The sequence below is a fragment of the Oryzias latipes genome, chromosome 5 (assembly GCF_053564925.1).
Source record: "Oryzias latipes strain Hd-rR chromosome 5, Olatipes_Hd-rR_3.1".
Taxonomy (NCBI): domain Eukaryota; kingdom Metazoa; phylum Chordata; class Actinopteri; order Beloniformes; family Adrianichthyidae; genus Oryzias; species Oryzias latipes.
Genome location: NC_136241.1, coordinates 10,242,929 through 10,269,532, shown reverse-complemented (window position 1 = coordinate 10,269,532; position 26,604 = coordinate 10,242,929). Strand labels below are relative to the sequence as shown.

Below are 26,604 nucleotides of genomic sequence, written 5' to 3'. Positions count from 1 at the left end.
CCCATCAAACAAGGGGGTTCTTACATTGTGAAGTAGACCAGTGAGGAACCGCCCCTTTCAGGAAGAGTTTGCGCTGCAAGCACCGCCCCCGGGCTAAAACAAACACCCAGTTTCTTCTTTTATATGCACGTCCATCTTTGCAAAAGTTTAGTTGTCATTTGTTTTTTGGGGCGAAACACAGACACGCTGACGAGGCCGACTCTAGGTTGACGTCATGAAATGGGCGGCACCCATGAGGAGCGAAAGCCGGTGCCACAGAGATCAAGTAGTCTTACTACTGGGTTGGAAAAACCTCTGGAAAATAACATTTAATAAAAATGTGTTCTTTTGTGTGTCAAAGGTAATATAGTATTATATAAATGGATATTGTGTACTATAAAAAGGACAGCATGGTATGGGTCCTTTAAGATTTTTAGTTGTAGTTAATTTGTTTTAATGTGTTTGATAGACTGGCTGGTGTTTCATAGACTGGCTGGTGTGTATAAAAAATGTTTCAAGAGGCATACACTTCATTAAATATTGGTAAGAATTGATTAATTTTTATTCCTAACAAAGAACACTTTTTTTACAAGCAGGTAAACACAACATCTGTTCAACACCAAAGTGTGAATTTTTTTTACCATGCCCATTCCATTTCAATGAAAATGAGTCAACCATTACTCTTAGCTCATTTTAACAGTTTTCTTCAATAAATAAAATGTTTATTTTTACCTGTTTATTTTTTTGTTTTTACAATTATTGATTAAAACAGTTCATATAATCTGTACAGAGCAGAACAGTGGAATTCTAAGCTAAGCAGCCTGCATGTTTTTTCGTGGTACCTTTCTAAAACACCATAATCAGCTCACCGTCCTGCAGAAAACATGTAGCATGCAGGCGGAGGAAGTTGAAAAAAAACGTTGTAATCTATTCTCATGGCAGATGAAAAAAGCCCAATTTCCCAGTTGCCTCATGCTACGTTCACACCGGGGATGTGATGCTGGTAACCTTCTACTGCTCAACCATCGAGAGCATCCTGTACTACTGCATCACAGTGTGGTTCTCCCACTGCACTGAAGCAGAACCGCAGAGCCTCCAGAGAGTGGTAAAGACAGTGTAGAGGATCATCGGCTGTCCTCTCCCCTCACTGAAGGACATCTACCAGTCCCGCTGCCTCAGCAGGGTGACTAACATCATCACTGACTCCACCCATCCTGCTTTCCCTCTATTCGACCTGCTGCCCTCTGGAAGGAGGTACAGGTCCATCAGAACCAGGACAAACAGACTAAGGAACAGCTTTTTCACACAGGCAATTACCATACGGAACACGCACACTTCCACCAACTTAACCTCACTCTGACTTTTTACAATGCTAAATTACTGACTATTACATATATGTGCAATAACTGACTTCTGTGCAATAACCGGGTCTCTGTGCAATAACACACAACATTTATATGCTGCGCTCATAGCGCACTTGGTGTGAAATGTCCAAGTGGTGCAAATCTCGTGAATCTTCCTCCAGGTTTTTTCTTTTACAGCTCTATTCTGATATATGAAGGGCTTGGTGTCATACAACTGCAGCCGGACTCAAACCACAATTATTCATTTTTCCTCCATGATCAGTTTTCAAACAGATCATATGTCACTGCCAGATCAAAGTCCCGGATGGTCAAAGTTCACCTGGCTTAACTTTCAACGTGTGTTCAATGGCTGTGTGTTTTGTACGTACAACCTGAAAACCGTCACAGAAACTTGAGCAGCGAGTTTTAAACGCAAGAATTTTGTATGTGGAAGCCCAAAATGGGCATTTACACACGATTACATACACTTTTCATTAGAAGAGGTAGCTTGAACGCGCGTTCCTGAGGGCAGTGTGAACGGTCCTTAGGGGGGATTGGGGAGGTCAGAAAATCTCTGCATGATTGTCACATTCAGGTAGCTAAGCTCCGCAGTAGGACGGTGAGAAGATGCAGTCGTGTCTGTCTGCTTGGCGGTAGTAGCCTGTGTGCTGTCTGATAAGTCTTGATTCTCAGACTTCAGATGGCATCACCCTGGAATCACAGACAGTGCCGACATGACAGTATTTGTATGCAACCAAAACAGCGATGCAGCTGAGAACACGGTTCAGACATACCTTAATGCGAACTCCGGAAGGGATGCGGGAATCTGTTGGCTTGTTTTACGTGGTTCCTTTTCAAAAAAATATAGTAGATTTGTACAATGAACTTTTCTGTCACACAAAGTTTAAAAATATAAATGAAAGAGTGGCTCACTTTTCACTGGGATTTTTAATAAATGACATTGAAAGGAATTATGGTATAGCTAACTTTGACAGCGTTGTTCAACTATGATCCACATATATCATAATAAACAGCAAAGCCCATTCCTGTTGTTTACATCCACTCTGAAACATGACAAAAGCAATACATCAAAGCAGGCATGACAATGAAGTGGATTTCGAAATGACCTGTACCCCTGTGGGGTGCAGAGGCTGCGAGGTCTGCAGGCTGCGTTCCAGGTGATTGGACGGGTGCGCAATTCTGTGCCCCATTTCTTTGTTTTCCATTTCTAAAAAATCCACCCTTGAGAGAAAAAATGGCAAACACAGGAATGTAGGAAAGAACCAGGAAGAGGAAGACGATGATGACAATGCCCAGAAATCATTCACAAATAGCTTCCGTTATTTATTTGGTACCTGCTTTTGGACAAAGCAGCTGTTAGTTTAGTGTTTTTCTTGTGTTCCTCTTCAGTGAGCTCTTCCAACAGTTCCCTCTTTTCAACAAGCAGCTTCTCGTTTTGCAAACTGATGCACAAAACAAATTCTCTCTCCTAGAGGTTAAAAAAAAAGATAATTACCATCCACACCTCACATCCAATTTGCAAGTACAGACATTTCCTTTTAGAAATACAAGCAGAGAGTGGTCATTCTTTAACTACACTATCAATGATTAATTTGTCGGCTGAAAATGCACTGCAGTCAAACTAGTCAAACAACTGACAAATAAGAACAGTTTGCTATGTTTTTTTTTTATTGTCAGATAAATGCATCTAGACATTAAAGAAAAACAAAATTAGAAACAACAAACCACAGCAAGAATCAAGTTTCTTATGCACAAGAGAGGAAAGCAAGTGTGACGGAAGAAGTCCACCACCCTTCCCTTCTCAAAGGTCTGCTTCTCCCAGTGCTCCTTTTATTAAGAATTCAAGTAGGAGGTTACAATTTCCAAACAAAGAGAAAAGTTCATTAGGGGGGGGGGGTCAAATAATGAACCATTTGGGAGGATTCTTAGTTCGACCAGTATTCCTTATCAGCTCAGGACAGTGTGTCGTAAAACCCCCTCATCCTCGATGGGGATGAGAAACAGATGAACAAACATAGAACTGTTTCTAAAAAGGTAAAAAGGTCAATCTGAGTTAACATTTAAACATACATTTAACCAATGTTAATAATAAAACTATTTCTTTCACATTTATGATCTGTGTTCCTTTAACAGATTTTTAAAAATACTTTGGTTAGCATTTACTTATACGCAAAAAAAAAAAAAACTAAACAATAATCTATTAAATTTCTTTCTTCTTATGAGCTATGATAAACTCAAATCTAATCTGAAGCCGGTACTTTGAGGTGATATGCACTGGTCACTTTAGTAGGCGCACCTGTCCAGTTGTGGGATTTTCACCCACAACCATCTGTATAGTTTACAGAGAATTAGTACCAAGGACTAAACAGTTCTGTAGGCAAAAGGGGGTCCAACCTGGTTAAAAGTCTATACTTTAAAAGTCTATTAGATATACCTAGCAAGTTATATCTAATAAAGTGGCCGGTGGGTGCATGTTCAATATACAGCGGTGGACAAAATTGTAGGTACCCCTCAGTTAAAGAAAGAAAGTCCACAATGCTCACTCAAATGACTTGAAACGTTCAAGAGTTAAACGTTGAAAACAGCTGTGATGTCACTAAAGGACATACCTGAGTTCATCATGACCCCCTGGGCAATTAGTTCTCAGTCTTTTGTGGAGGTACCATTATTTTTGTCCAGCCCTATTTCATTAGTTGTTTTTTTTTAATAATTATGTTAATCAACAGCTCAAAAGTTATGGCTGATTTTGATTATTTAATTTTCAATGCGGCTGCACGGTGGCGCAGTGGTTAGCGCTCTTGCCTCACAGCAAGAAGGCCCCCGGTTCAAGTCCCGGCTGGGGGACATGAAAAACACAACATCAATGGGGGACCTTTCTGTGTGGAGTTTGCATGTTCTCCCCGTGCATGCGTGGGTTTTCTCCGGGGTCTCCGGCTTCCTCCCGCCATCCAAAAACATGCTACATAGGTTGATTGGCAACTCTAAATTGTCCATAGGTGTGTGAGAGTGAGTGGATGTGTGATTGAGGATATTCCACCCTGCGACAGACTGGCGACCAGTCCAGGGCATCCCTTGCCTACGCCCAAGTGGCTGGGATAGGCTCCGGCAACCCCGTAACCCCGAAAGGGAATAAACGGTTAAGAAGATGAATGAATGAATAATTTCAATACATTTTAATTTATTGTTACTTTTGAACGTTTCAAGTCATTTCTTGAGCAATGTGGACTTTATTTAACTGAGCGGTACCAACAATTTTGTCCACCACTGTATATACATATACACATATACATATACACATATACATATACATATATACAGTGAGGTCAATAAATATTTTATCACCCTGTGATTTAGCAAGTTCTTCCACTTAGAAAACATGGAGGGGTCTAAAATTTTCATCATAGGTGCATTTCCACAGTGAGAGACAGAATCTGAAGAAACATTCAGAAATCACGTTGTACGTTTTTTTTAAAACAATTTATTTGTATATTACTGTGATAAGTAAGTATTTAATCACTTGATTATCAGATATCAGATAGATTATCCAGCGCCTTCAACACCATACGGCCAGCTCTGCTCAGAGAGAAGTTGGAAGGGGCTGGAGTGGACGGACGACTGGCTGCATGGACGATCGACTACCTCACCAACAGACAACAGTATGTGAGGCTACACGGACGGGACGGTGCTCTCACCATTCCTCTTCACCCTTTATACATCAGACTTTACCTACAACACCGGCAGTTGCCACCTCCAGAAGTTCTCTGACGACTCGGCCATTGTTGGCTGTGTGTCGGGGGGGGAACGAGCTGGAGTACAGGTCAGTCATCAAGGACTCTGTGGACTGGTGTGAGCGTAATCACCTGTGCTTGAACACCAGTAAGACAAAGGAGATGGTGATTGACTTCCAGAGAAGAACACCACAATTCCCACCGGTGACCATCCAGGGATGCTCACCGGTGTGACATGCTCAGCGGTGGACATTGAGGTAGTGGACAGTTTTAAGTATCTGGGTGTTAACCTCAACAAAAAACTGGACTGGACTCACAACACCGATGCCCTGTATAAGAAGGACCAAAGTCGCCTCCACCTTCTGAGAAGACAGAGGTTTTTTGGAGTGTGCAGGCCTCTCTTAAGGACTTTCTATGACTCTGTGGTAGCCTCTGTTATCCACTGCGCCAGGGGTGGGCAATTCCAGGCCTCGAGGGGCCGGTGTGTCTGCATGATTTCCAGATAGTCTTGCCCTACTCATGGCTGATTACCTGGTTCAGGTGTGTCCAGCCAATTAGAACATGCCAGAGCAGGCTATGCTGGAAAACATGCAGGAATGCGGCCCTCAGTGCCCACCTCTGCACTACGCCGTGGCCTGTTGGGGAGCAGGCAGTACAGACCGGGACAGGAAGAGACCTAACAAGCTGGTCAGGAGGGCCAGTTCTGTCCTGGGCTGTCCACTGGACTTTGTGGAGGAAGTGGGTGAAAGGAGGATGTTGGCAAAGCTACAATCCATCATGGACAACACCTCTCACGCACTACATCAGACAGTGGAGGCGCTGAGCAGCTCCTTCAGCTGCAGACTTCTACACCCCCCATGCAGGAAAGAACGGTTCTGCAAGTCATTCATCCCAACAGCTATAAGATTGTACAATTCCACAGTTTAAATATGCAGGTACAAACCGGTTATCATACATCCATAGCCCATCTGTATATTCTGTGTTTTTTTCTACTTTATTTATTTAATTTTATTATTACGCATAACATACGTTATGTCGTAATAGTGTACATAAGTTATTACTTTTTCTATTTTTGCACATTTTGTATTTTTGCACATTTTGAGCACCCTTCATTCTTTTGCACATTGCTGTCATTCTTCTCTGCTTTTTGAACTGCTGTAGCAATTGAATTTCCCCAATGTGGGATCAATAAAGAATATCTCTATCTCTATGTCTATCTCTATTTCCGACCAGCAAAGACCTGCTGTTCTGCTTTTAAATAGTCCAACTCCACTCTGCTCATGATTCTAAATTAGTGGCACCTGTTTGAGGTGGTTAGCTTGCATAAAGGCACCTGTGCACCCCACAATCAGTCAGAAGTCTAACTACCAACATGGGCAAAACCAAGGAGCTGTCAAAAGACACAAGAGACAAAATTGTAGACCTTCACAAAGCTGGAAGTGGCTACGGGGCAATTGCCAAGCAGCTTGGTGAGAAAAGAACAACTGTTGGAACAATTGTCAGAAAATGGAAGAGGCTAATGATGACTGTCAATGTCCCTCGGACTGGGGCCCCTCGCAAGATCTCACCTCGTGGGGTATCCATGATACTAAAGAAGGTGCAGAATCAGCCCAGGACTACACAGGAGGAGCTGGTCAATGATCTGAGAAGAGCTGGGACAACCGTTTCCATGGCTACCTACTATAAGTAATACATTAAAACGTCATGGTTTAAAATCATGCATCGCACGGAAGGTTCCCCTGCTGAAGTCAGCCCATGTCAAGGCCCGTCTGAAGTTTGCCAATGACCATCTTGATGATCCAGAGGAGTCATGGGAGAAAGTCTTGTGGTCAGATGAGACCAAAATAGAACTTTTTGGTCTTAACTCCATTCGGCGTGTTTGGAGGAGGAAAAAGGAGGAGCATTATCCCAAGAACACCATAGTGAAGCACGGGGGCGGAAGCATCATGCTCTGGACGACAGGACGACTGCACTGTATTAAGGAGAGGATGAACGGGGCTCTGTATTGTGAGATATTGGCCAAAAACCTCCTTACCTCTGTCAGAGCGTTGAAGATGGGTCGTGGCTGGGTCTTTCAGCATGACAATGACCCCGAAGCACACATCCAAGAAAACCAAGGAGTGGCTCCGTAAGAAACATCAAGGTTCTGGAGTGGCCTAGCCAGTCTCCAGACCTAAATCCAAAAGAGAATCTTTGGAGGGAGCTGAAACTCTGTGTTGCTCAGCGACAGCCCTGAACCCTGACAGATCTAGAGAAGATCTGTATGGAGTGGGCCAAAATCCCTGCTGCAGTGTGTAGAAACCTAGTGAAGAACTACAGGAACCGTTTGACCTCTGTAATTGTTAACAAAGGCTTCTGTACCAAATAATAAAGTTGTTTAACCCAAGTGATCAAATACTTATTTGTCACAGTAATATTCAAACAAATTGTTTTAAAAAATCGTACAATGGTATTTCTGAATGTTTCTTCAGATTCTGTCTCTCACTATGGAAATGCACCTATGATGAAAATTTTAGACCCCTCCATGTTTTCTAAGTGGGAGAACTTGCTAATTCACAGGGTGATCAAATACTTATTGACCTCACTGTATACATATATACATACATATAAAAAAGACATAAAGTCAGGTAATTGAGTACACATAATAATCCAAAACCAATCTGACAAGTTCCACTAAGATATATATATATATACTGTAGTTCCCAGAAAAATTAACAAAAATTGGGGATTTGGCTTGTGTAAATACAGCAGCATGTTTACCTTTGCTAGTGAGTGGCTGCATAATGATAAGTCGTGCTCCAGACTCTTTATCCTTTCATCACGCCACTTGGTTTCGTCATCAAAAACCTGTTTGGCGAGACGTAGCCTCTCTTTATGTTTTTCTCTGGCGGTGTGGTATTTACTGAAAGGCCACAAAAAAATGTAGTTAAATGCCCCCTCTTCATGCAAACAAAGTCAAATATATGCATCATTTAAATGGCACTACTATATTTCTCTATAAAGTCTTAGTACAGGGGTCCACAAATCCAGGCCTTGAGGGCCGGTGCCCTGCTGGTTATCCAGAAATCCTGCCTTATTTGCTGCTGATTACCTAGATCAGGTGTGTTTAGCCAATAAGGAGCTTCAATCACAGCTTGGTTGGAAAACATGTAGAACACCAGCCCTTAAGGCCTGGATTTGGGGACCCCTGGCTTAATATGTTCATTTATTCAGGGTGATTTTAGATGAAGAAATTCATAACTTTTTTCTAAACTCGTTTTTTCGCATTAGGCAGGGGTTCTCAAAGTGCGGCTCGGGGGCCAATGGCGGCCCGTGGGAAGATTTTTTTGTGGCCTTCAATAAAAGAGAGCCAGAGCAGGTTCCTTTAAGGAAAAATGTTGCGTTGGTGAGGAGAAAAGAAGCTTTCAAGCTAAGTGAACAAATGCTTAATTTGTCGTACCTCATGGGCTGGATAAAGTCATGTGCTTTATTTCCAGGTAGGTAAATGCAATGCTCAAAGAATTCAATATAAATCATTACTATGTTACAAATCATAAAAACTATGACAAATTTACCGGCGAGGAGGGCAACAATAAGCTTCAACAACTACAACGAGGCTATGCTGCACACCCGATGTTTACAAAAATGGCTGAATTCAGTGAAGCTGTGGCAGAAGCTAGTAGCTACGTTGTGGCTTTGGAAATGGCCCGCCATAGCAAGGCTTTAAGTGACAGGGAGTTTGTAAAAAGAATGTATGCTGAAAGTAGCTGACATCGTTTGTCCAGAGCAAAAGAAAAAGTTTGAAGAATTAAGTCTGTCAAATGATACAATTATTAGACGAGTAGAAGATCAAGGCGTCAACCTCCGACCGCAACTGGGAAAACATCTGGAGGGCCTGGTTAACTGTACAACTGACACTTGGTCCTTAAAGTTATTGAAAACAACTTTTTCTGTTTATCCTTTTTTTTCACCAAAATTGGCCCCCCATTCTAACATCGAGTTCTTAATTTGGCCCTCCGCTACAAAAGCTTTGAGAACCCTTGCCATAAGGGGTCATGGGGTTCCTGGAGCCTATCCAGCTGCTGTCAGGTGAAAGCGAAGTTCACTCTTGAACCAGAGCCTTCTCACTGTGAGGTGACAGTTTCTAACCACTGCGCCACCATGTAGACCTAGATTTGAAAATGTGCTTCCCTATGGTGCTTAAAAAAATATGTCAATAATCACATAATTCTAGTATAGAATGACTTGGTACCTCCTCTGTTTATCAAGGCACTGAAGAGTTTCACAAATCTCCTTCTTCAGGGTTTCACACTCAACTTGACAGTTAGGACACACCTATAGATAGTCGTTAAAACAAGGCAATATATTTAACACATTAAACAGACTGGCTGCCCCTTTATGCTACGTTCACACCGGGCTCAGAAACGAGCATTCAAGTGACCCCTTTCAATGAAAAGTCTGTGGAAACGCACGCATGTGTGTCTTTCAGGTTTCCGCGTTCAAAACTCTCGTGTTCACTTGTCGCTACACACGTTTTTAGGTTCGTTTTTGGGCTCTGTGAACAAAACGTGCGGCCACTGAACACGTGTTGAAAGTTTGACAAGTTCAACTTTGACTAATCAGGGATTTGATCGTGACATATGGACGCCGTCCTTTTTAATACACGGAAGGCCGACCTGTCAAGTGATCATTAAAGAGAAATTAATAGTTGCGGTTTACTATATGCCTTTATCTTATATCGGAATAGAGCTGTGACAGAAAAAGGCTGGAGCAAGATTCACGAGATTTGCACCGCTTTGACATTTTGCATTAAGTCTCTTCCAACTGTGAGTACATGGGCTAGTATAGGGTGGGAACAGTCCAGTATGAACACAATATGCCGATCGTGCATTTTTAAATGTGCATCATAAGCTTGATGTGAATGTAGCATCAGTGGTTTGATAATGTAGCCAAACAGTATGACGGTACACGCAGAATTACCTTGGATTGAGCGTTCTCTTGGCACAGATCTGTCTGGACTTCTTTATTCTCTGTCTTTGAGGTAGTGTCTTCTTGAATCATGACGCTTTTATCTGGATGTGAAACTTGCCTTTTTTCCTGAAGGTGCCTTTGAACGAGTTAATTCAAAATCATTTACATAAAATTTTCCTCTCAATTGAATGATGGCGTGCTCTTAGTGCAGTTTCCAAACCTTTGATGCTGGAGGTGGCTTTCTTTAGAGCAGATTTTAGCCAAAATAAGAGCCAGGTTGCCTTTATCCACAGGCTGAAGACAAAGCAAGAGTTAAACAACATGTACTCTACTATTAAAAAAATAAAAACGACAAACATCATGTAGTTTCTTCAAGAAAGAACAAATAACCCCAGTGTTCTTTTTTCACATCATTGGTTAATTTTATTAATAGACAACTTCATTTCTACCAAAAATTAAACACACTGCTTTTTTAATGTCAATAGTTAATGAAACTTTGGTCTGAACAGTTAGGTTTACCTGGATTCATTTTATTCTTGTGTACATCTGCAGGTTTATTACACTGTTGCAGTACTACTTACAGGTAATGACGTAACTTTTCAACAAAGTTTATGAAATCATATTCAAAAAAACTAAACATTGTTTCAAAAAAAGCACTAAAATATTTGGTAACAGCATCAGGAGAATCTGTCATGTCTGTGACTTAGTCACATGCACCTGTACAGGTGCATGTGACTTATTAATGGGTGCTCTTTACCTACTTCACTGTTACTTATCCATATGTGCTAGTTACAAAAAAATCTGCATAAACATTTTTACTAAGAAAGCTCACCGAGTGCTCTATGACCGTAATATTTCCTCTGTGCCCCATACAGCTTTGCCCATTTTATCAGACAGCCAGTATCCACCCGTGAGGGCAGTTGTGACTAAGGTGTGGCCTCATCAGAACCATGATCCAGTTCTTAATGTCTCTTTTCGTCCACTCACAGTTTTCTCCTTGTCCATCAGCTGCTGTGTTGGGCCTGTTGGTTTGTCTCTAGTGAATATTCTGCCACATTTTGCCGGTTCCAATCTTTCAATCTGGGAGAAAAGACAGAAAACCACGAAGCATCTCACAAAACAGGCCCCAGCATGTAGGACATTTTTACAGAAGATTTAGACGTAAACACTTCCAGGAAAATCTTTACATTCTTTCTGAGTTATGTACTCCTCCCTAAAACTCCCACCTTAGAAAAACACACTGTTCTTTTCTTTAAATGTGCTCTTCAACACTGTACACGTATGGTGTTTAAATATTTACACATGAATTACCAAGAAAAATGCGGAGACATGATTACCTGGAGGAGCTCTTAGCCAATTCTAACCCTGCAATGTCTGAAAGCACAAATGATCCTATTTGTTTAAATGTTTTTTAGGATATTTCTTTAGGTTGAATCTGTAACTCAGCTATAAAATACAAGCAAGTAAAATCAAAATACACAAAAGACAATCGATGAAATGTCTTATTTTTTTGTGTCAATTTTTCAACTAACTTCATCAAAATACATGTTAACTAACTGATTTTTATATTCTCAAAAAGCTAGCTACTTTCATTTAAAAACATATTTCTTTTGCATTTACTTGTTTAAGTCTTTATATTATTTTGACTACATTTCAGCCCCTATACAAAGAATCAATACAATTTTATAAATAGACTTACTTCAAGCATTTCTGTGTCCTCCTGGTCCTGCAGGGAATTTTCATCTCTTCTCAACTCTCCTTGCAAAGATGCAACCTGACAACCAAAAAAAATGTTTGAGTTCTGTTCTGATCTTCTAAAAATTGAAATATGATATTAATTATTGTTTGTAAATCAGGAGGTATCTCACAGTCTGCTGCAGAGAGCGTTTTTCAGCATCTAGAGAGCGGACCCTGTTCCTCAAGGTCCTGATCTCAAGGTCCAGGCGGTCATTAAGCTCTTTTGCCTTACGCAGTTCCACCATTTCTTCACAAAACACGGGTAATAAATGAATGTATTTAGAATTACCTACAATCATATTGGTAACGTGATAGAAAAAAAAACCTGTTCAGATTTTATGGCTACAGTAAAATACAGCATAAAACAATAATCAATCCTTGTAACTTTGTTTTTTTTACTACATTTTCTAAAAATAAAAAAAAGAACAAACAACTACCGGTAAATGCACAGTTCTTAATCTCAGATTTTACAGTCTTTTAAATATACAAACTTCCTATGGCACAATCTAGCTCTTAAAAAAACTGTGAGCATCACTGACATGCTGCACCCTTAGCACGATACATTGGAGTTTTTTTGTTTTGAGTGAATGTATTATGTATTATGCAAAATCAACTTCTTGAGTTTTATGTGCATTATAATGTTCATTCCTCACTTAAAACAACCCCCTAGGGGTATTTTGATCCATTCATGCATTTCTGAGAATTTCTCTTAAAAACCTGCACTCCAGGCAAAAAGGAGTGGGTTCTCACATAGCGACATTGATAAGTGAGAACCGCCGCTTCCAGAAAGACTGCGCTGCCAGCACCGCCCACAGGCTAACACTCACCCAATTTCTCCGCCAAGGTAACAGTGATCGGCAAAACACTTTCATTTTATATGCAGAATGTGCACATCCATATTTGCAAAAGTTTGGATTTTGTTCGTTCTGAAAAATTCAGAAGGTAGAGGTATTTCTGTGTAAAATAGTGTTATAATCAGGCCGGTAAAACATGTGGGGAGTAGATTTCTTTTCATCTTCCAACCAACTTGTCCGGGGACTCAAAAATTAAATTTCGGCCTCTGAGTGGAGGTATTAGTTATTTAGAATCTGATAAAAAACAGAGTACTGTAATGCAGATTTGTTAATGTTGCAGAAATCTGCACAATTTGCAACGCAATTTGCACGCCTTCAGGCGTGTTCCTTCAAAAACTGGAAGTACCACCAACCTTTTTTATCACATGAAGCCACCAAGCAGGTTCAACGTCAGACTGGAATAAACGATAATTCTCCAGAAAAACAACAAAGGTAAGACCTGGGGGGTATTCCAGGACGCATGTTTAAACTACCCTGACTTTAACCCTGAACTCTGACTGAAATCCGCCTGAACTTGCTTACTCTGGGTATGTCGGTTCCAAAAGACCGGACATGAGTTGGCGTAATTACACTCAACTTGGTAAACCTGGGTTAATGCACGTGCACAGCATGTACATAAAGACATTCTCAATGGATCGCCGATTTCCGGAGTCACCATGGAAACATGTGGAGAAAAAAGGAGAGCGCTATACTTCAGTGAGACGGAGTCGGAGATTTTAATGACAGCGTATGAAGATTATATGTCCATCAAAAAAGAAATACAGACGGATCAGCAAAAGAAAGAGTTTCTGCTTGGAGAAAAAGAACGGACAAAACAAGTAATTGAGTTAAATGTATTCAAGCTAATATTTTATGTCTATCAATCTCAATAATTGTTTATACAACTCAAATTTACATGTTTATCTAACTAAATGTCATGTTACTCCAATTCAATTAAATGCTTTTCCATCTTAATTTATTGTACTTCGTGAACTCTCATATGTCTAAGTTTGAGACCGCAAATATTCTCATTTTAAATCAAAAGGTGGCTACTATGAAGAACACAATATGACATTTTCAGTTGTTTCACACTTTTTGTCATGTATATAATTCCACATGTGTTAATTCACAGTTTTGATGCCTTCAGTGTGACTCTTTCATAGTCATGAAAATAAAGAAAACTCTGTGAATGAGAAGGTGTGTCCAAACTTTTGGTCAGTACTGTATATGGAAATAGTTATTCTGAAAGGCTTAAGAAAAACATGATATCTCCCCTTTAAAAAGACAAAAAAAAGCAGTTGAGGAAAGAAGAAAGAAAATCAAAATGTACCATATTTTTTCAGTTTTTCCACCTCATATCTGAGCTGCTCCACCTCCTTCTGTGCCGACTCCAGTTCAGGTTCTATACAAAACAGAAGTTCCAGTGAGCAAATCTGTTCATTTACAGGAGCTGCAGAGTGCACTGTGCAGAAGGTGAATGGAACGAACGAGCGAACATACGATTGCTGCTGCTGCCATGCAGCTGTGGACACTTTGAAACAGCAGAGCAGGGAGTCGGAGCTTATATGCTTATCGCTGCGGGGCTGCGCTTTCCTCTCTGATGCTGAAGCAGTTTCAGTTGTTTTAATGCTGCTTTTTTAAAGTTCTAATATCCATTTTTGGCAATTTTAGGGTGAAACGACTCCTTCCATCAGATAACACCTCAGGTCCCTGAGCCCTTCTATCCAGTCAACCCTCAGAAATCTTGGGGTGTTGTTTGACAGGTCTATGTCCCTGGAAAGGTCACTCAAAACAGATAACATAAAACTGTTTTTATTATCTAAGGAACGTGGCAAAATGAAAAAATGTTTTGTCTCGATCTGAACAGGAAACAACTATCCACGCTTTTATTTCTTCTTGTTCAGATTACTGCAATTCTCTTTTTTTAACCGTCTTAAGGCCTTTAACAGGAACCAGTAAACAGACACGCATCACTCCTCTGTTGTCTGCTTTACATTGGTTACCAGTCAAATTTCAGATTGATTTTAAACTTCTACTTTTAGTTTTTAGAGCCTTGCATGGTCAAGCTCCGACGTACTTATCTGACCTTTTAACCCCATACTCTTCGGCCCAATCTTTGAGGTCTTTCCAACCAAAATCTTTTAAGCGTTCCAAAAACCTGCTTTAAGACTAGAGGAGATCTCGCTTTTCAAGCTTTGCTCCTCGTCTTTGGAGCTCCCTCCTATTTTCATTGCGTCAGATTGACATCTTTGAGTGGTTTAAATCTCAGGTAAATAGGGTGAGGGGACATCACTGTGAGTAATCAGGAGATGTCCCCTTAGTGGCCTACCCGCCAATTTTAACTGCACCCCCCTTAGTACACACACCCCTCCCCCTTCAATATATACATTCCAACATAAACACACACACACACACACCCTCTCAAACACACACACACACACACCCTCTCAAACACACATACACGCACACACATTTTGCAAGGAAGGTGGGACCTAGGACCATCTGTCCCCTACACCTTCCCTGGTGGGGGGTGCGGGCCCCTTGGCGAAGGCGGCCGTGTCCCCTGGGTGCCGGCTTCCTGGGCCCGGCGGTGCTCTCTCCGCGCGGTGGGGGGGTTCACGTTACACCTGGGCCGGGGATGTTCGTGTCCCTGGGGGGTGGGTCCTGGTCCTTGCCCCTGAGCGCTGGGCCCCGCCAAATTTCCAACTGTGGCCGAGCCTGGTCGGGCCATATTTACAACACCCCTTGTGGGCCCCCTTTTTTCCCCGGGGTTCCCCCCCTCTGGGCGGGGGCGGCGGGCCCCTGCCTTGCTCCTCCCTGTACCAACCGTGGGCCGGGTGGGTGGCTGCCTGGAGTGCGGAGCAGGTCTCCCTTGGGGGGTCCTGGCTCGTACCTGGGGTTGGGGCGGGGGGATGCCCGGAACTCTTGGGTGGTGATGGGGTGCTCGTCTGGGGCTGTGGGCGTCCTTCTCCGGTGGGGCCCTGCGTTGGGCTCTCCCGGCGGGGCGGGGGGGCTGCTCTCCTGGTTGGGCTGGGGCGGCGCTCTCTTTCCCTCCGCGCCTCCCTGCTCTCTGGCTCTGGGGGCCTTGCGGCGGTCCTGCTGGCCCTGGCCTGGGTGGCGGTCTTGGTCGCCCGGGGGGCGGTTGTTCCCTGCCTGTTCCAGTGTGGCGTTGGGGGGATTCCGGCTGCCGCTGCTGCTGCGGCGGGGGTCTTGGGGTGGGGATGGCTGGGCACTCTCCCTCCTTCTTTTCACGTTCCACCATCCATTTTAGAAGAACATAAACACTCACCTGAGCACAGGTGTTAGCTCACCTTTGCACTAACAGTTTGCATGATTGAATGACTGAAATATTTCACACTAGTTGGTTTTAAGGCATAAGTATGCGTGTGAACACTATCTGTTTTGTGTGCATGTCGACATGTGGACATTTTTGCAGCTAACAGGTGTGTTGATAACATTCCAGTGTATGTGTGGACAGGCCCCGCCCTTTTTGTACTACATTTGAACCTTACCGTAACGATAAACAACCAGTAAACTTGTTGCTTTATGCTGCTTCATGGTCTTATTCCCCCTCCCCTCCTATTATCACCCTCCTACCCCCCCCCCCCCCTCTCTAACATCCCTCCCTTTTCTTCCCTTCTTTCCTTTTCCATCCGGTCCAACACCCAAAATTTTCAAACATGATTGAAATTAATAAAGTTTGGCCTCAATTACAAAAGGGGTTTATTCAGACATACCTCTGGTTTGTCTGAAGATTAATAACCCCTATTGTTAAAGTAAAATATGTCCAACACAAGAGGCCCTCAGCTCTCATCTGCCTGCCCAGCTGTTGGACAGGACAAGTTGGAAAAAAAAAAAAAAAATCTCAGGTAAATACGTTTTTATTCAAGAGAGCCTTTAGTTGATTTTAATCATTGCTTTACTACATTTTACTGTGTTTTGTTTTATTATTATTGTATTTTATTACCTCTAGGTTTTGATTTGATTTCATGCTCCTTTAGTAAAGGACTTTGTAAATCTTTCTGGGAAAAGTGCTATTTAAATAAAGATATTTTATTCTATTCTACCACGTGAAAAACTGAAACAAGGTGGTAGCAAACTGTCCTGGGGGACTGGGGGCTGATTCACGGATGTGTCTGAGAGTACATTACCAATGAATGTGGCAATTCCTCACCATACAGTCTTTGAGTAAAATGGGCCGACTCCAGCTGGTCAGTCAAACGCCTGATCTCATTGTGGGCCATGGCCAGCCTGCGAGAACCCTCCTCCAGGTCCCGCTCCAGGCGGCAACACTCCTTCTCCAAACTGCTGTCCTGACCAGTCAATGGTCTGTTCTCCTCCTTCACAGACACAAACACAAAAGCTCAACAACAACAAAACAACGGTGTCCAAAAAGTTATTTATCAGGCCCGGGAACGTCATGAGTGTTAATGTTGAGAATTACATGCAAGATTAGAAAGAACACCTGGAGATGTTCACCTGAGCAAGATGCATCAGTGGTGCAGGAACCTGAAGTTCTTCTGTCATGCAAAGTTACCTACTTGTGCTGAAAACCGAAATAAAACAGTGAAAGACAGAACGTCAACTTAGTGAGGATGCTGCTGAACACATGCAAACAGGTGTTTTCTTTTGTTTGTTACACAGGAACACAAGTTAGCAAGCTTCAGATCCAACTAACCTGAGGATTGTTTCAAAATGTGGTTAGTATTTAAGGGATGCACTATATACAAGCTCAAATACACACAGAAATAATATGTTTGCTCTGTGGACCCTTCTGGAATCCAAATATCTTCTTCCACTTGTTCTGCAAATGATGAGGTGCCCTCTTGTGGTTAGACTGCAAACAGAGAAAGAATTTCACAGCCAAAAAAAAAAAAAAAAGAAAACAGGACAATCAAAAACCAAACCAAAAAAAAAAATCCTAACCAAGTCATTTTTTAAGATTACAAATGTTTAACAAATGCAATGCAAAAAATGTATTTACGATTGATCAAACACACTGGTAGAAGTTCAAAAACTACAAAATATAGAAAAAAGGTTTGATGTTTTTTCCACAAACCTGGCAAACCCTTAATGCTTCTGCCTCAACTGAATTGCTTGGCTTTCCATCAACTGTCAGCTTGTCGGGATCCTCACTTTTCCCAAGCAGGGAAGCCCTTTCCACCAAGAGGTACGCCAACTGCTCACTGGGGCTGCTGGGAATCAGCTCTGTGAGCCCCTCATTGTAAAGCATTTTGGCCACTTCGCTCATTTGAGCATCTGTTTGAAAAAGAGAGGAAAGCGCAAGAAAAAAAAGCATTTTGGTGATGCTTTACTATGAAGACCAAAGTGGAATCTACATGGAGCTGCCCCAGGATGGAACTAACATGTTACTGATCAAAAAAACACTAATGTCATCAGCATAAATGCATATATGCAGAAAGTCATCAAAAGCCTGAACATATTAGTTCATTTGTAACAGAGAGATCCGAATAAACACCTTGGTGGGACATGAAAAGCTGCAGCTGCTCCCTGAGCTCATCGTTCTCGTCTTGTATTTCTTGAGCCAACTCTTTTTTTTGCTCGGTAAAAATCCGGATCTGCTCCAGCGACTTCCGCACCTTTCAGAAAGACAGTCCAAGGTCAGTGGTAAATGCTATACTGTAATTAATAAAAACAAGCATCATTAATACTTTGATTAGATTCTTTTGTTTTTTAGTTTTTTAATGAAATTAAGACATTCTGTACCAAAGTGGGTTTTGTGCTTCATGTTATCAAGCTGTCAACCAATACTGAGACAGAGGAGTTACAGACTAAACTGAACGAGAAAATCCAATTTTAGTCAAAACATTAATTTTACGTTTTGACAAGTCAACAGTTTTTTAGCCGAGAGGTGCAAGACAAGCTTCCATTTAAGACACAACAAACGACAAATCCCAGAACAAATGAACAAATACTGAGACACAACAAACCCCGGAACAAATTACAAAGTCCTGAAACACAAAAGCAAATCCGATGCAAATGACCAAATCAGAATCAGAATTGCTTTACTGATCCCACACGTGGGAAATTTGTTCGTCACCAAAGCAAATGACAGCATTGTAAACATAAGAGAGAAAAAAAGAATAATAATAATATAAAAACAAAAAAAATGTAACAAATATAAACAATGAGGTGGTATATTAAAAAAGCTATTTACAGGCAGTGCAGGTAAAAAGATGTGCAAATAAATGAATACATAAATAAAAATGTGCAACGGTTATCTGTTGCATTGTGAGTTATTGTACAGTGTAATTGTGTTGGGTAGGAAGGATTTCCGGTACCGGCCAGTTTTGGAGCGGAGCCGTCTGAGCCTCTTAGAAGGAGCTCCGCTGTTTGTCCAGAACAGGGTGGAGAGGATCCTCTGGGTTGTCCATAATGGATAAGATCTTGTTCAGTGACTTCCTCTCCATCACTGCTTCAAACGTTTCCAGTTTGCAGCCAATGAAAGAACCCGCCGTTCTGATTAGCTTGTTCGGTCTGTTGGCGTCACTGACTGAAATGCTGCTTCCCCAGCAGACCACAGAGAGGGGAACAAGGTGCTGGCCACCACAGACTGGTAGAAGATCCCCAGGATCTTGCTGCACACGTTAAAAGACCTCAGCTTCCTTAGGAAGTAGAGTCTGCTGCAGGCCTTTTTGTACACAGCAGTACTGTGGCTCCTCCAGCTCAGTCTGCTATCAATAGTCACTCCCAGGTATTTGTACTCCTCCACCACCTCCACATCCCTGCCCAGGATGCAGAGAGGCTGCAAGACTGTCCCCTTTTTTCAGAAGTCAATCACCATCTCCCTGTCCTTGTCCATGTTGAGCAGCAGGTGATTCTCTCCAGCCCACTCCACAAATCCATCCACCAGCCTCCTGTACTCTTCCTTCCATCCACCGCTTATACACCCCACAACCACAGAGTCAGAGAATTTCTACAAGTAACATGACTCCAAGTTGTGCTGAAAATCTGAGGTGTACAAAGTGAACAGGAACAGAGAGAGCACAGTGCCCTGTGGGGCTCCCACACCAATCAGCACCACATCAGACAGGACGCCGCCCAGTCGGACAAACTGTGGCCTGTCAGGTAGTCAGTGATCCAGGAGACAGTGGACGCACCAGCACCCATCAGCCGCAGCTTTTCACCCAGTAAAGAAGGCTGGATGGTGTTAAAGGCACTGGAGAATTCAAAGAAGGTGATTCTCACCATTCCTCCACCACCATCCAGGTGTGAGTGAGTGAGCTGCAGCAGATGGATGACGGCATAATCCACCCCCGGGCGCGGCCGGTAGGCAAACTGCAGGGGGTCCAGAGAAGCTCCTCCCGATCTCCAGACCTGAAGGCTCTCTTTTTCCTGTTCAGGAGGTTCTACAGGTCACTGCTGATCCAGGGTTTGTTGTTGGGGAAGCATAGAATAGTTCGAGTAGGCACAACAGACTCCTCACAGAACTTAATATATTCCATAATGCAGTCTGTCATGGCGTCAATGTCCTCCCCATGAGGCGTGCAAAGAGCATCCCAGTCTGTGGACCCCAGACAGTCCTGCAGGGCCGTCTGCGTTTCTGGGGTCCACCTCCACAGACTTTTTGTGCTCACGTTCCCGCAGGGCAAAAGGGACATAGTTCGGGATGAGGTGAACCAGGTTATGGTCAGACGTCCGGAGGGGAGGTCTGACCATATGACATGATTATTTTTCGCGTAGGCTTTTTTTTGTGTGGTCACGGACTATAAAAACTTTTTAACGTAAAAGCATGGTGCGCAATCGTGTTTTTAAACAGCTGAGCAACAATTTAAACTTTTTCTATCTATATACCCAGGCTGTGTCCTAGACAGGGCACACATTACATAACCCTCCTCCTTCAGTGTGTGCGTGTGTGTGAGTGTATGTGTGTATGTGACTGGTCTAAGCCACACCACACTGCACCAGGGTCAGCTGCACAGCCCAGTGTGGGCACCTCCACTGCAGGGCCTCAGCCAAGGCTGGTTTCCCCTTGCCGCTTCATACCAAGACCAGACCTCTACCACACCCCTCCATTCATTCATACACAAACTCTCTCCACCCATCCCTGTCCTGAGCAGCCTCTCTCCCCTGCACCACAGTCATCCCTCTTGCATTTAACGCTCTTTTTACACCCTCTGTCCATCCCATTCGCGGTCTTCCTCTCATTCTCACTCCACTCACATCAGATTCATATACCTTTTTCACCAATCGCTCCCTTTCCATTCTTTCAACATGTCCAAACCATCCCAGTGCCTTTTGCTCTGCTCTATAAGCCAACTCTCACATCACACCAGTTCTCTCGGATTCCTTCATTTCTCACACGATCCATACGCGTCACACCACACATACTCCTCAAACATCTCATCTCAACTACATTCAGCTTCCTCTTTTCCACCACTTTCAGACTCCATGTTTCAGCCCCATATAACGCTGCAGGCACCACCACACCCTCATACAATCTCCTTTTTCGCATCCTTTCCCAGTGACCTACATTCAAACACTCTATTCATCCCCCCCCCCCCCCCCCCCAATATCTTTTGTACTTCGTTCATTCTAAACTCTACCTCACCCCCTATTCTACCATCCACACAGACGCACGACCCCAAATACTGAAAACACTCTACCTCTTCCAACAACTCCCCATTTAATGCCACATTCAATCTGCGTTCACCCTTTAACCTCGTACACCTCATCACCTTACTCTTTTCCACATTCACTCTCAACTTCCTTTTGTCGCACACCCTTTCAAACTCCTCAACCAGACGTGCCAAGCTCTCTTCTGAGTCAGCCACTAGTGCAGTATCATCTGCAAACAGCAACTGATTCACACTCCATTCGCTGCCGTCAGTATTTATCATGCTCACACCCGTACCTAACACCCTTTCATTCACCTCTTTTACCACACCATCCACATACACGTTAAACAACCACGGAGACATCACGCATCCCTGACGCAAACCAACCCTCACAGGAACTTTTAAAAAATATTAAATACAGTCTGCATGTTTAAAAGTCAGAAACTAACACATTTGAGACGAAAGCCATGGGCTCGGATGTACTACAGCGCTACGTCGCTTTTCATGCAGTCGTAGATCAAATAGAAAAGTTTCCTGTACCTCTGTTTCGGCCATGTCACGTTCATTGGTCAGACCATATTTGACCAATGAAAGGTCAGACACGGCTTCTAACAGAAAGGGACGTAATATAAAACCTATCGTGTATGATTTTTTAAAGTTATTTATTAATGTTTTCTTTGTGTGGACATTATAAATACATGAAACTGTCCAAAAGCTTTTTTTTTTATTGTATTACTACAATAAAAATTACAACATCGTAATTTTGCAAGCTAATGCAAGGTAAAGTTTTTGCGCCACGTCCGCTATTAAGGATATCCCCTTTCCGTTAGCAGCTGCTCGCTTTCGTTCATTTTTTCTCCATTTTTTGCTGCCGTGTTTTGCACTTGCTGGTGGAAACCAATTCAAACCAGGGCCTTCTAGCTGTGAGGCCAGAGCACTAACCACTGCACCCCCGTGCAGCCCCCTTACTAATGAGTATAGAGATTAAACAATTTACAAACAGTTCAAGGTCTTATGACATGGCACATCATGGAAATGTTTTTTTTTTTGAAGGAAGTCACATCACATTAAGAAGAAATAATTGAAGACTACCAGAAAGTCCTCCTCTGTTCTTTTTTTGGATTAATTGTAAAAGCCTTCCCAGTGGTCCTTTAATTATGATTTTGCCGTTTTTGTTTCCACTCTCCAGCTAGCTTACCCCCGTTCACATCCCCTACGAAACATTACAGGTGCAACAAAAATGGCGAGAAATATTGGAGCTTTCAAGCCGTACAGTTTTCATCCAGATTCCAGCTCGGACGAGGAAACCAAAGACGTAGAATGGAGCAGAGCAGGGAGCCTGTGGACTGACGATAGTAGAGTTTACGCAACTGCTACAAGCTTTTTCAAATGTCATTTTGTTCATCTGCTCCTGATTCATAACGATTTGAGTAAAGAAATACTCAGAAATGCATTTTTAATTTTCTTTTTTCTTCTATAAATGCACTCCATTATGAGAAAAGTGCTACAAGAACAGGTTAAAAACACCAAAACGTGATTTTCATTGGAGTGGGTCTTTAAGACAATTTCATTTTTTAAGGCCTTATTCAAATACATTTAAAAAAATGTTAAACTTTTTAAGGATCTGCAGCTGTCCTACTGAAGCATCTCAGATGTCATTTTGCCTTTCTGTAAACAATATGTATATGGAATATTAAAACACGACCCTAGACGACCAAAGGGCTGCACAGACTAAGAACCATGAAATAATTAAATCCAACAACGCAAAACGAATCCAATCCCGGCAAAAGAACAAAAATGAAAATTAAAGACTTTTAAAGATATCAACAAAATTGAAAACAAATGTAGACAAATAAATAATGACTTAAGATGCATAAAATTGAAGAGAATCCTCAGCGGACAGAGACTGTATGTAAACAGAGACACCCACATCCCTGCTGTTCATCATGTCAGGCCCCAACTCCACTATAGCTCAGAAGGGAAAGCTTACTTCAGCCAGCTCTGCTGAGTGCTGTGAGCGGTGTGCTTCCAGATCTTTAGACACGGCGCTCAGGTGACTGGTTGTCCGCTGGAAAGAACGCCACAAGAAACACAGCTGAGCCTCTGAAGACGCATCAGGAGAAAGTCCTTCTTCACTGAACCACATGGAAATCTGCTGCAGTTCCTGAAGATGACAATGCAATTACCATCACGACAACAACCATCACAGTTGTCCTTCATTTGACCTTCTCTAAACATTTAGGCCATTAGGACTCATCTCTAATGAGATGATTTACCTCAAAATCTTTGTCTAAACCAGTGTTGGTGGTAACGGATTACAAAGTAACAAATTACTATGATTTAATTACTTTGGTCAGTAACGGTGGAACGTAAGGAATTACAGTTCAAATTTGGCTAATTGATTACCATGACTACTAAAGAAACCCTCATTTCTTCATTACATAGGTTTCACAGGCTTTGATATTTTCTGTCAGTTAAATGAAACAAAACGGAGATTAATTTATAAGACATGATTTGCTGAAACATGCACGCACGCATTCAAGCGCAGATTTCGGGATTGGTCAAAGTAAAGACATTCCCTCATCGCTGCAGTCACATTGCTTTCCAAACTGGCTCAAAGATGAGACGAAAAGAGATGCTGCAAGGAGTCTTCTCATCCTCGAGGAGCAGCAGGGGAGCAGCAGAGGAGAAACCGGCCCCAGGTCGGTTGCCAGTGAAATAACTTTGGTGTGAAAGACAAGAGCTGATTCCTTTCCACAGAGTTGTTGTTTTCTATAGTAATTCACCCTCTCTTACTTTATTCTATCTCTCTGAGCTGCACGTGACTGCATCTCTGGTCAATATGAGTCTGCAGTCAATGTGCTCCACAGTGTGTGTGTGTGTGTGTGTGAGGGGGGGGTTGTCTTGCTGTAGTGCAGAGCTTTGCACAAACAGAAAAGGTGACACAGGTGCAACTCATTGTAATGGAAAAGCTAAAGTCAGCAAAAATGAGCATGGAGGCATGAAATATTGCTTTGTGTTTTTGAAGGAGTGGGTTCATTTCAGATGTGATAGATATGAATATTGGCGTAACAGGTTCATCTCACATTCAGCAGTGGCATAGAGTGAAGTGTGTTGTAACTTATTTTTGTGTTATTTTTCACACTGCTGTCTAAATCCTAATAAAGCCAGGTTCATACTTTGCATGACGTCATTGCTTTAAAAATAAAGTTATATGAAAGACCATAGGATCTTGTTTGTGCTGTTTTTCCTTGATAATTGGTATATGAGAGGAAAAAAGTAAAGTAACAAGTTGTGAATTCTTTTTTCCAATAGGTAAGGAGTAAAGTAATTTAATTACAATTTTGATCCAGTAACTAAGTAAAGTAATCAATTACTTTTTAGAAGTAATTTACCAGACACAATGAACTTTTAAAAGTTTTCAGCGTATTGTCAGCTGAAAGGCTTTGAAATACTGTTATTTTTGTAGTACTATATCTAAAACTTTTTTCTGATTTAATTTATATAAAATTTTTGAAACTAAAATCATGATTGTTTCCTTCCAACTAAAAAAAAATGTTACCTGTATACAACAGAATTACTTATGTGTGTTTTGGCAGTTTACTATCGGTTGACTATAAGTTAAATACTGTACCCCTATCTTTTTTTTTTTACTATATACACTATAAACATATTTACAAAACATGTAGACAAGTGCGTCCAAAACACAGAATAAACCATAAAATGTTAACATAAAGAGAAATGCTTTGCTTAACAAATGGTAATCAGAGTTTAATTAATTATATATAATTCGTCATTATAGTGGGCTATGGAGGTATGAATATTTTTGGGGGTTATACAAAATTGATTAAATCCAGGACTAAAACAAAAAACTTAGGAGAAAGCTTCCTTACTCTGTATTGATGTAAATAAAATGTGGGTTGAAAAAGCAGTACATTAACAGTATTTTCACAGTTTTTAAAATCAAAACTAAAATAAATGAAAATGTATGCCAGTATTATTATTTTTTAAATACCCATATTTTTTGGAATCCTGTCTGTGTGTTTTATGTCACATTTATGATGCTGTTCTAATTATTTTTGGAACAGTCGAATAAAACTATTTAAAATTGACAGAAATAAAAACATTTCTTGGGTTAGTAAAATTTTGCATGATGCTCCAATATATTTATCCTTATTTGTGACAGCTAAGAATGTTGCTATACTTAAAAAATGCAAAGAAGCCTGCACTCTCCAAACTGTGCTTTTATTTTGAAGTTTTCACGTAGGCTTTTTTCGTATGTGGTCACGGACTATAAAAAAACTTTCAGCGTAAAAGCATGGTGCAATCGTGTTTTTAAAAAGCTGAGCAAAACTTAAATCTTTTTAAAAATAAGAAATACGGTCTGCATGTTAACAAGTCAGAAACTAACACATTTGAGACGAAAGACTTCGGCTCGGGTGGACTACAACATAGCTACGTCGCTTTTCGTGCAGTCATAAATCAAATGGAACAGTTTCTTGTACCTCTGTTTCTGCCATGGTTCCGTGCCAAGAACATGGGTTTTCGGGTTTTCAAGTTGATGCATTCATTTCAGAGGGAAAACTAAAGTTATCTGCGTCCCAAACCAGCGTTGAGTCAGAGGACGCTTTCTGCCGATTATCTGAGCGTCATCAGTACGCAGTGTGGAGGAGCGTTCACTGCTCCACCGTTTTCTTCTAAACTCTGTTGAAGAAAGAAAGGGCAAAGATATTAAATGAAAGTTAAAAAGAAGTTTTACCTGTAGTGAAACATAATTTTGAAGGTATCAACTCGGCTTTTCTTTCTGTGGTTTTTATTTAAATTGATTGGTTGCTGCTTCAGTGTGTGGTCTCCGATGTTCCCTGAATGTGTCATCAGTTACATTCAAAATCAGTAATTTGTGAAAACACACAAAAAGCGTAATTTAGGACGATTGTATGATTTAAATAAAATATAGATTTTATTTACATTAAAATAGCTAAATACTTTATTTGCTGCTCTGAATGCATTATTAAAACACAAAAGAAGAAAATTTACATATTTTTGGTATGAAATTATGAGACAAACTCTTTGGGTGGTGCCTTATTCTTGTTTTCTGGTTAGATTGGAATTCCTGGACATTTACAACCAAAGACAGTAATCACCCTTTTCCTGTCTAACAATTGCCTCATGCGGGAGGAGTTTCTTGCACTAGAAGGCATGTGCAGCACTGGCGCCAAGGTTTTTAACACTACCCTCACCAAAAACCTCCCTAACATCTTATAAATCCAGCTTTGAATAAAATGTGTTTCAGGGTGCAAATTCTTTTTCTGTTTTGTTTGCTCAAAGATGTGTCTGATGTTCAACAACTGAGAATAGCTGCTGTGTTTATGTAGGTCCAGAGGAATGCTGTTTGTGGCATTGAACTGGTCTAGAACACAGATTTGAAAGGGAG

General features: G+C 41.6%; 1 protein-coding gene across 6 annotated transcripts; it reads right to left on the bottom strand.

Moving 5' to 3' along the window:
• Positions 1 to 517: 517 nt before the first annotated feature.
• si:dkey-264d12.5 (uncharacterized) lies at positions 518 to 25,844 on the bottom strand. Of its 6 annotated transcripts, XR_002873275.2 has the most exons (19): positions 25,676 to 25,844; positions 23,161 to 23,334; positions 18,071 to 18,191; positions 17,651 to 17,850; positions 17,336 to 17,428; positions 16,766 to 16,931; positions 13,922 to 13,993; positions 11,890 to 12,005; positions 11,721 to 11,795; positions 11,009 to 11,101; positions 10,242 to 10,315; positions 10,031 to 10,157; positions 9,303 to 9,385; positions 7,832 to 7,973; positions 2,678 to 2,811; positions 2,456 to 2,564; positions 2,256 to 2,386; positions 2,117 to 2,172; positions 1,936 to 2,033 (listed from the first exon to the last, which is right to left on the bottom strand). XR_002873275.2 is itself a non-coding variant. In XM_023954864.2 (18 exons), exons 1-18 carry the CDS (start codon positions 25,688 to 25,690, stop codon positions 2,012 to 2,014), a joined length of 1,872 nt encoding a protein of 623 aa, XP_023810632.1. In that variant the 5' UTR covers positions 25,691 to 25,844; the 3' UTR covers positions 518 to 2,011. The 6 variants fall into 6 exon arrangements, 4 of the variants coding, with proteins under 4 accessions (XP_023810632.1, XP_078803182.1, XP_020558796.2 ...); XM_023954864.2 differs by lacking the exon at positions 2,256 to 2,386 and having other exon boundaries at positions 518 to 2,033; XM_078947056.1 differs by lacking the exon at positions 2,256 to 2,386 and having other exon boundaries at positions 518 to 2,033; positions 23,161 to 23,238; positions 25,676 to 25,832.
• Between the last annotated feature and the right edge of the window lie 760 nt (positions 25,845 to 26,604).